This window comes from Lathyrus oleraceus, chromosome 7 (genome assembly GCF_024323335.1).
Source record: "Lathyrus oleraceus cultivar Zhongwan6 chromosome 7, CAAS_Psat_ZW6_1.0, whole genome shotgun sequence".
NCBI classification, from domain to species: Eukaryota; Viridiplantae; Streptophyta; class Magnoliopsida; order Fabales; family Fabaceae; genus Lathyrus; species Lathyrus oleraceus.
In genome coordinates this window covers 190,651,992-190,661,744 of record NC_066585.1, presented here as the reverse complement: position 1 = coordinate 190,661,744, position 9,753 = coordinate 190,651,992, and the positions used below count along the sequence as shown (strand labels likewise).

The 9,753-nt window shown below is 33.9% G+C and overlaps 1 protein-coding gene across 2 annotated transcripts; it reads left to right on the top strand.

The window, feature by feature from the left end:
- The first annotated feature begins 2,317 nt into the window (after positions 1-2,317).
- Positions 2,318-9,493, top strand: LOC127101112 (uncharacterized). 2 transcript variants are annotated; one of them, XM_051038448.1, is made up of 5 exons: positions 2,318-2,956; positions 7,373-7,416; positions 7,576-7,653; positions 7,878-8,469; positions 8,604-9,493. In XM_051038448.1, the coding sequence occupies exons 1-5, from the start codon at positions 2,801-2,803 to the stop codon at positions 9,135-9,137; spliced, it is 1,404 nt and encodes a 467-aa protein (XP_050894405.1). In that variant the 5' UTR covers positions 2,318-2,800; the 3' UTR covers positions 9,138-9,493. The 2 variants fall into 2 exon arrangements, with proteins under 2 accessions (XP_050894405.1, XP_050894403.1); XM_051038446.1 differs by having other exon boundaries at positions 7,373-7,422.
- Positions 9,494-9,753: the final 260 nt, after the last annotated feature.

Here is a 9,753-nt window from a genome sequence, read left to right as displayed (position 1 = left end):
TTGTTGAGAATTTAAGTGTGACCTTTGTTTTTAATGCCGGATTGTTTTGTGTAATTAAAGCTATTTTGTCTATAAAACAATCGGACAAATCTCTGGTTGGAATTTTCTTCTTCTCCAATTGTCCTAGCTTATTTCAAGGCCTTTCATGTGGTGCCTTAAAACCTGAAGAATAAATGGAATGATTTGGAAAGCTCTTACTATTAACATCATTTTCTTGAATTGTCATCCACTGCAATCATGAAGTCCTGCAATCATGCTTTTCTGGATGTCTAGTTAAGATCTGACAATTTTGATTTAAAACTAGCATTTTTTAATTATTATGTAAAAGTAATGTCATTTTTTTAGACGGCAGGATTAAGATCCAACGATTATAAATAGAGTAATTGCGTACAAAAATTGACTATTGTGAATTTGTTTTTGATTTTCTTGATTTCTCATAATTCTAAAGTGGTGTTAGGCACATAACACAATACTCAACAACAATCCGAACAATACTGAAATATTTGATTTCGATTCATTCATAACATTACTCAACTATTTTTTTGAATCGAGTTCTTTTTTACTCTTTTTGATAACTTTAATAAGAATAAATTTTACTTACCCAACATTAGATACATTACATATTGAGATAATTTTGATTTGATTCTCTTACTCTTTTTTAATTCTAATCTTTTTAATTCCGTGTGGTAATAGTCTTTCCTACTTGTCATTTTGTTATTTAAAAAAATAGCATGTTCTTTACTTATAATCATTAAACAATATCTTTAGTCAAAAATACATGTGTTAATATATAATTTTTCTTAGAGAAACCATATACATAATCAAATATATTATATTACATCCATTTTATTATATATTACCTATTTTAAAAATTATTTTCTTAAAATAATTGACTTTGTTAATTTCCACAGTCATTTTAATATTATTTTTTTCAATTCTAATTTTTATTGGAGAAAATTTCAAAATATTTAATTGAGAAATAATAATAATTAAATTAATTGTATGAATCATGTCGATCATAATATTCTATGTGATTTAGTGATTGGGTATATTGATTTCTTAAATGTCACGAGTTTGAATTTTTAATTTAATTTATTTTAAAATAATAAAATAAATAGTTAAAAATTAATTTTGTCTTTTTTATTTAGTTAACGATGAAAATATTCAAAATTAATCGTTAAATTCGTTAATAATTAGACAAAAAATTAATATGACACATTTTAAAATTAAAACACCCATTTAAATTCAAAGATATAATTAAAGGATAAAAAGAATTTATTTATTTATTTATTTTTAATCTATATTAAATGCTTACGTATTATACATTTTCTACTTTTTAATAAAAATAATCATCATTATAAATATATATAAATTTAGAGATGATAATGGGCAGGATACTAATATCACCTATTCCCATATCTGCGATTTGAAAAAAATCTCCGTATCCGAACTCATACATGTTTGGGTGCTAAAGTTAATACCCGTACTCATTCCATATGGGTATGTAAGTACCCATATCCGTATCCATGATCCGTATTCCTATTAAAAATAAATAGATCAATTATAAAATATTATATAATTTTAAGTTTTTAAAAACATTACAAAAAATTCAAATAATTTATTGTTGAAATAAACGGAACACTTATATTAAATATCTAATGGTTTAACATTGATATACGTTTTATAATTATAATCGATAGATATACATTTACATTTTTATGTAATAATATAAATTAAAATATATAAATAAAAATAAAAATACATAAATACATAAATATATAATGTGTGGATATAAGACGGAATGATTACCAAGATGTCCATACCCGCACTCGTACCCGTTTATTTTTATGGGTAATTATTCGAGTTCATATCCGTATCCATTTTATGTATTTTTATCCTACCCATTTTAGATAAATTTGCGGGTCGGGGATGATGTAAATTACCATCCCTATATAAATTCCAAACACATCTTTAATAGAATACTTTTTGGATTAAATATTTTATGATTTGAACTTATTAAAGAAAAATACATTTAAAGATTAAACCGACCATAAAAAAACAATTTTAAAGCTATTAATAAAAAAAAAGTTTTTAACATATCTACATTTCCGATACACATTCACAACTAAAATGATAATTTAATTAAAAAGTTAAAAACACGTCACTTTACTGAGATCCGTTAGATTTGTATGCAGCATCACGATCCAACCGTTCTAAATCCGCATATGTTTCCAAACATACATCACCCATCTTTCCATTGGTTAAAAGCGCGCAATCTTTAAAGCCAAAAAATAATAATGAAAGAATCTATAGGGCCAAGCCAACAGCATTGAAGACCATAATAGTCAATTCACAAACCAAAAAATACGTACGAAAATGCAAATACACACTCGTACTCATACATTGCAATATTCTCCATCATCGTAGTCCATATTTTTGTCCCTTCTTATTCCTCTTCATTTCTTTTATTTCAATTTCAAACCTTTCCCTGTCCCTTCCATCAAATGGATTCTTTCAACCCCTATACCCTCTTACGCAACCACAAACCCACGCAAAATTTAAATAATTAAAATCAAAATCATTTTTTTTTTCTATTACAGAAATGAAGAAATCACATTTTCCCTGAATTTTCTCATCTGAAAGTTTTTTAGGTCAATCGGAGAAAGGGCAGTGGTTAGTTGTTTTATTTTCGAAGGCGGTGTATTTGTTAACGCTAAACTAGCCCGGGTGCGTAGGATAAGGAAATTACAAAACAGAACTGTTGTGTTTGTTTTAATCCGAACCCTACACGTGTACGAAGATGGGAGCGGAAGTGATTGTAACAAACTGGGGCACTTGGGAGGAGCTCCTCCTTGGTGGAGCGGTTCTCCGCCACGGAACTCGAGATTGGACCATCATCGCCGCTGAGCTACGAGGTCGTACACTTTCTCTTTCTCCATACGCTATCACACCAGAGGTAAATATTAATTAAATATTTTTAAATTTTTAAATTTTTTTTATTACTACTATCTTTAAAGTCAATTTAAAATTAGGTTCAATTTTTTAAACGGTTACTACATTATTATTAAATGGTCTTGATTGACAACTCATTGAGTTGAACTCATTTCATTTCTTAATTACCATATGATTATTATAGTAACTGAAATTTATTACATTTAATTTAAATTTAAAAAAAAAAGTAAATGTTTGGTATCTATATAAGGTAATGTTTAAACTTTAGACCCGCACACTCTGACTGGAACCGAAGAATGTGACCAGAAAATAATAAATAATGAATAGTGCATGCATGTGTGTTTGAATTGAATATATATCTCTAGTTAAAGCAATGGTGATGATGTAGGGAAGAAAAAGAGTTGTATTTAGAGAACGTGTTTTGCTTATAAATTGGGTATGGGTAGCATTCACGTGGAGCCAATTGTTTTGGTGCGCTACTTTATTCAATTTGTTATATGCATATTGTCGTTGAGGTGGTGTATTATATTATGCATAATTTTGTTGAATTTGTTGGGTGATTACAACTGATACGGGTGTTACATTATAACGGCCAAACATGTGTTGTAACTTGTAAGCACATGGTTAGGAAAATTAGGTAGTATAGTATATTGTAATCATGAGTTGTAAATGTATATAATTACTGGTGTAATTATTTATAGTTGAGAAGGAATGAAAGAAAGATATCTTGCCGGGGTTTGTGACATGGTATTAGATAGACTAATTTCGATAACTGTGACTTTTGGTTTGGTTTCGTGGGATTTCAGTTTGCATGATATCAGTTTCTTGGTTTTGATTTTAGTTTCTCATATTTATGATCATTGTGGTTTTGTTTCTCCCGCTGCGTAGTTCTCATTGTATGCGTGACATGTTTCTGTTAGCTACTCTTTTTTGCTGTCGCAACCTTGCGCCTGCTGTCTGCAGATCTTCAGATTTCCTCTGTTCAGGTTCGTGCTTTCCGTGCTTGTTTTCTTGGTCTCGCTTCTACTTGCGGTGCTAAGGTTCTTGATCACCTCAGAAATTCAAAGGTCTATCTGTTATGTTCAAAGTCTTGTTTGTTCGAAGGTCCGTGCTCGTTCTACTCTGGATATAGGAAATTTCCCCCCACTAGGCCATTTATTTGTTGGCCTTTATTTGCGTGCGGGTTGTTGGAATTACCCCCGACGGCCTTTCTTTGCTTCACGCGGATTGTTCGGATTGTTGTTGAGTATTTTGTTCTGGGTCTTTATTTATTTATTTATTTTGCGGCTATATTTGCAACTTGCAAGCTCGTGGTCTCACAAAAGGAAAGAGACAATCTTTGTGTTTGCTTCACCGCCAATTCTTGGATTCTCGATAATATTAATTCCCATATGATCAATATTTTGAGCTCTTTTTCAACGGCCCAAAAAATGTGGAATTATTTGAAGCATACTTACAGCCAAGATAATATGACCAAGCATTTACGGTTGGAGTTGGAGATAGTCAATTACAAACAAGGTAATCTATCTATTCAAGCGTGGGATCAATTTTCTCTTGAATCTTCACTCAAAGTTTGAGATTATAAGAGGTGCTTTGCTGAACAGGAACTCTGTTTCTTCTTTGGATACCTGTGTTGGGGACTTCCAAGGGAGGAACAACGTCTGCTTAACCAAGGAACCATCTCTAACGATGTTGCCCTTCCAAAACTTATGACAGTTGCTTATGTTGTCCAGAGTAGTAGTAAAGGCCGTGATATACAGTAGGTTCCATGTTTTTCTTGCAAACAATTTAGACATGTTTGTAGTTGCAATAAGAAGTTTTGCCATTATTGCAAAAAACAATTGAGACATGTCATTTATGACTGTCCCCCGCGACCAAAACAGTGGCTGGTGCAGGCATTTCATGCTACTACGAGCTCGACGACTTCTCCTCTCAAAATGGTGCATCTGATAGTGGCGCTCTACACCCTGAACCGATACATCTAGGGGTACTTTCAGCCTTGGGTATTCAGGGTTAATCATCTAATGTATCTCATCCATAGTTTCTTGATTCTAGCGCATCAATCATTCATCGTGTTCTTTTGAATAGTTGCACTATATACATTCTTACCATGGTACTCAAAAATTTCAAATTACGGTCTCTAACACTAATGTTGGTGACATAAACTCGGACTTTTGGAATGCGTTTGCATCACTTCACTTGCTTCCAACTTATTGTCTATTGGTCAATTAGTGGAAAATAATTTTCTCGAGCTAGTTGTCTTGTGTAGGATCAAGTGCCGGGGAAAGTGGTTGCACAAGGGCTTAAAGTGGACATACTATTTCCTCTTCAGTTTATTTCAAATCATTTATCTTTTGCTTGCAATGGCGTTTTGAATGTGTATGATGATTGACATCGAAAATTGAACCAGCCAAATTCTAGTGTTTTGTACCATTTATTTAAGACTGGTTTTTGTGGGAAATAAAATTGCCGTTTCTAATTCATATGTTCCTTGTTTGGTTTGCAAACTTGCTTAAACTAAAACACTTCCTTTTTCTTCTAATGGTCATCGTCCTTCCAAATGTTTTGATATGGTTCATTGTGATGTTTGGGGTATGTCTGTTATTGCTTCTGATGCTAATTGTAAATATTGTGACTTTTATTATTGAATATAGTCATTTTTCTTGGATATATTTTCTTAAATCTAAGGCTGAAGTCTTTTCAATGTTTACGAGATTTTTAGCTTATGTTGAAAATTAGTTTTAGACTCGCAATAACATCTTCCGCTTTGATTCTGGTGGTGAGTACGTGTCTCATGAGTTCAAGAATATTTGCAACAAAAAAGTCAATTGTATCTCTACATTCATGTACCAACACACCCCAACAAAATGGTATTGTAGAGTGAAAGAATCGTCACTTGATGTGACCCGCACTTTGCTTCTTCAATCATTTTCTCCATCTAGATCCTAGGTTGAAGCATTGTCCACATTTGCTTTCTTGATCAACCGCCTCCCATTTACGGTTCTTGCCTTAGATTCTCCTTTTTTCTGTCTTTTTAAGACTTCCAAATTATTTAGCTTTACATATTTTTTGGGCGTGTATGCTATGTTCACTTACCTTCTGTTGAAAGATGTATGCTTGGAGCTCAACCTATGCTCATTTATGAGTTAGTAATTTTCATAAAGGGTTTCCTTGTGTTATGGTATTACCACCCATTGTTACAGTAATTCAAGATGTGAGCTTTGATAATCAATTTACGTTTCCTTGTATTTCTTCAGATGCTAATGACGTGTCTATTCTTCCCGAATTTTCTATTTTGTCTCAATCTATAGAATGTTATAAACCATGTCATGTATATACATCCCAGACAACAGGCTCCCACTGCTCCGCTTGAAGTTAATGTGAAATATCACTTTGATGAGGGTGACCTTCTGACAGATCCTTTATTGGCAACTCGTTGGTAGTCTTACTTACTTGACAATTACATGACCGGACTATCATTTTCCGTTTAACAGGCCAGACAGTTCATGCACTCTCCTCATCATCTTTACTTAGCATTAGTTTGTCGTATCATTCGCAATCTGGAAGGTACCTCTCAACAGGGTATATTCTTTCCTATTGGCATGGCTCCTTAATTCATTGCCTATAACGATGCTGATTGGGTCGGGTGTTTTGACACTCGAGGATCTGGCACCCATTGGTGCATGCTTCTTGTCATTGATATCATGGAAGAGTAAGAAGCAAGCAAGAGTCTCAAATCTTCTACTGAATCAGAGTACTGTGTCGTGTCTGCTTGTTCTGAGATAATTTAGCTCTGTTGCCTTTTAGGCCGAACTTGGATTTCCTCAAACTGAGCTAACGTCTCTTTATGCCGGCAATACAAGTGCTATTCGAATTGTTGCAAATCTTGTTTTTCACGATCGCACAAAACATATTGAAGTGCATTGTTATTCTATTAGAGAGGCCCATGATAATCATGTCATTGAATTGTAGGTTGTGGGATACTCTTACCAAGACAAATCCTCTGCCGCGCCATTAGTATTTTGTTAGCCAATTGATGCTACTTGACTAGCTGCATCAATTTGAAGGGAGATGTTAATCAGGGATTAATTTTTATTTTGGTTAGCAAAATTAAGTAATACAATATTTGTAATTATGAGTTGTAAATTTTTATTATTACTCATGCACGTATTATTATTTATAGTGGAGAAGGAATGAAAGAAAGGCGGCAAACCAGAATTTGTGACACCTTGTTACTTACATTGATGAGTTGGCTGAGTGGCAACTCTTATCCTTCTTTATTTCAGACTAAAGCTTTATTTAGTTGACGTGTCATGGACCCAAAGCCTTCTTATTAGGTTTAACTTGTTCCTAATTTAGGGATATGTAGGGTTTTTCAAGTGATGAATTTAATTTTGATAGTGAATTATCATTTTTGCAGGCCTGTAAAGCCAAATACGAAGACTTGCAACAGCGCTATTCAGGGTGCACGTAATTAGAATTGTTTCTTATTTTGTTTTGTTTAAATTTTCCCGATTTGGCAGCACATCATTTTAGTTTAGGTTTTATGAGATACCCTCCTAAGACAGCATAGCACTTGTATAGTATGTCTCATTGTATTATATGATATGCTGACACTCTTAGGGCTTGGTTTGAGGAGCTTAAGAAGAGAAGGGTAGCAGAGCTTAAGAAAGCTTTGGAACAATCCGAAGATTCAATTGGGTTAGTTGCATAACTATCTTTCTATTTAAGCCGAGATACAAGTAGTCTCAATTTCTTCTGGTTTTGTATTGAATGAATCGTCCACCAAATCTTTAGTTTGCCACCGGATACTTTTTCCTTTTTTTGAACGGGAAATGTTAGTAATTAGATGTCAGACGACTTCTATGCTTTGCTGTTGGATTGCCATCGTTTTGGGTATAGCTTACTCTATATCATTGTTTCAGGTCTCTTGAATCGATGCTTGAATCTCTCAAGGCTGACAAGAATGAGAAAAAAGATGACTGTCGTGTTGACAACGACACAGTTGGACCGTCATTACACGTTCCTTCACAAAAATTGGAGAGAGTCGAATCTTCCACTAAAGAAGTGTCAAAGGATGGACTATCTGCAGGGAGTTTCACACATCAAACCGAGACAAACTGGTCTCATGAATGCCAGCTTCCAGCGATGTCTTCTGAAGACATGGAGATTAGCCCTGAAGTTTCAGGGTCTATTGAACATGAGAAAATTTTGAATGTAGATAAGTTGACTGAAGGACAGGGAGGGTGTTGTAAAAAACGGAGAGGAAAGAGAAAGAGAAAGGATTGCGGCAAAAATATTAATGAAGTGAGTGTAAGAGAGAGTGACTTTTCAATTGATATGTCCCGCATTAAAGAAAGTTCTACCAGCAACTGTGGCGAGGTTGTCAAATCTTCTGGTATAACCGAGGAGAATGCAAACATGAAAAAGGATGGAGTGAAAGATATGACGGAGATTTTAGATTCTGTTTTGGAAATTAAAGGAGCTTCTGCCTTCTGTCGCAAGCATGATAGCCAGGTACGAGCAAGAGATCATGTCCTATTCTTTTATATTATTCCTACTTTCCAAATTGTTTATCAATGGTAAGTAGAGATTTTGCTGCAAGGAATGACAAACGATATGATTTGTTATGCACAATTTTTCCATTGCAGAAGCGAGCAAGGTATAGGCAGTTAATCCGAAGACACATGGACTTCGATGCTATAAGGTCAAGAATTAGCAACAAAACTATTAATACAATCATGGAGCTTTTCAGAGACATGCTTCTATTGGCCAACAATGCTTTGATCTTTTACTCCAAGAACACTCGTCAATATAAGTCTGCGGTACTAATGAGAGACGTTGTCACAAAAAAACTGAAAGAGAATGTCAAGTTTTTCAGCAGGAGTGTCATTAATGTTAATGTATCGAACCCTATGAAATTACCTGATCATGATCCTTCTGTGAAAGTTGAAAGTGTTCACCCTAGTGACGAAAAGATCGTTGTTGTGAAAGCAGTTGGTGGGAGCAATCCTGCCTCTGGGATTTCGCGAGGAGACAAGAAGCCTAGTAGGAGTAGTAAAGAGGATTCCCCGTCTTCAGTTAAATCCTTACACATCAAGAAAGGTTTTGGTGGACCTAAAAAACTTGAACCTGCGACTCCACTGAAGGAAATGAAGGAAAAGAAAAGACGGAGAACTAAGTAATGATGCCGGAGATTTGCGTAATCAGATGAGATGTTTCAATGTAGGAAATGCAGATGGAACAACACATTCTATTCTTGTGATTTCGCGTCGTCTTAACTTAATGTCCCACTTTTCTGATAGACTTTCATGCAACCATAAGGAATTTGGACAAGTTACTTGAATGGAACATGTTATTATGTGAAAAATAGTTCTAGATTACAGCAACTAATCTAGCTAGGCAAGTTCACTATTAAAGTAGGTAGTTTTACATATGTGAGTGAATCTTTTGTAGTTTGTAAATTTGCTTCCTTTTTTTTAAACACAAGGAATATAATTTTATTAAATGGAGAAAGGTGATAACGTAGCATATTAGCACATTGTAGCGTTGTTGTTTGTATTCTATCTTCATCTTTGCTTGTGCTCATTTTATAACTTATTGAATATATTCATGAAGTACTAGAATGTGTATCACTCAATGACTAGTGCTGGCAAAATTCACTAACTTTTTTTCTTCTTCATTTGAGTGAAACGTAGGTTCCGTCACTTTGAAATTAGACCCCCACATAGATCGGTGAGATTCCCATATGCTTCACCAAATAAAAAAAATGTTTTGGGGTGGTCATGGTCCCAAATATTT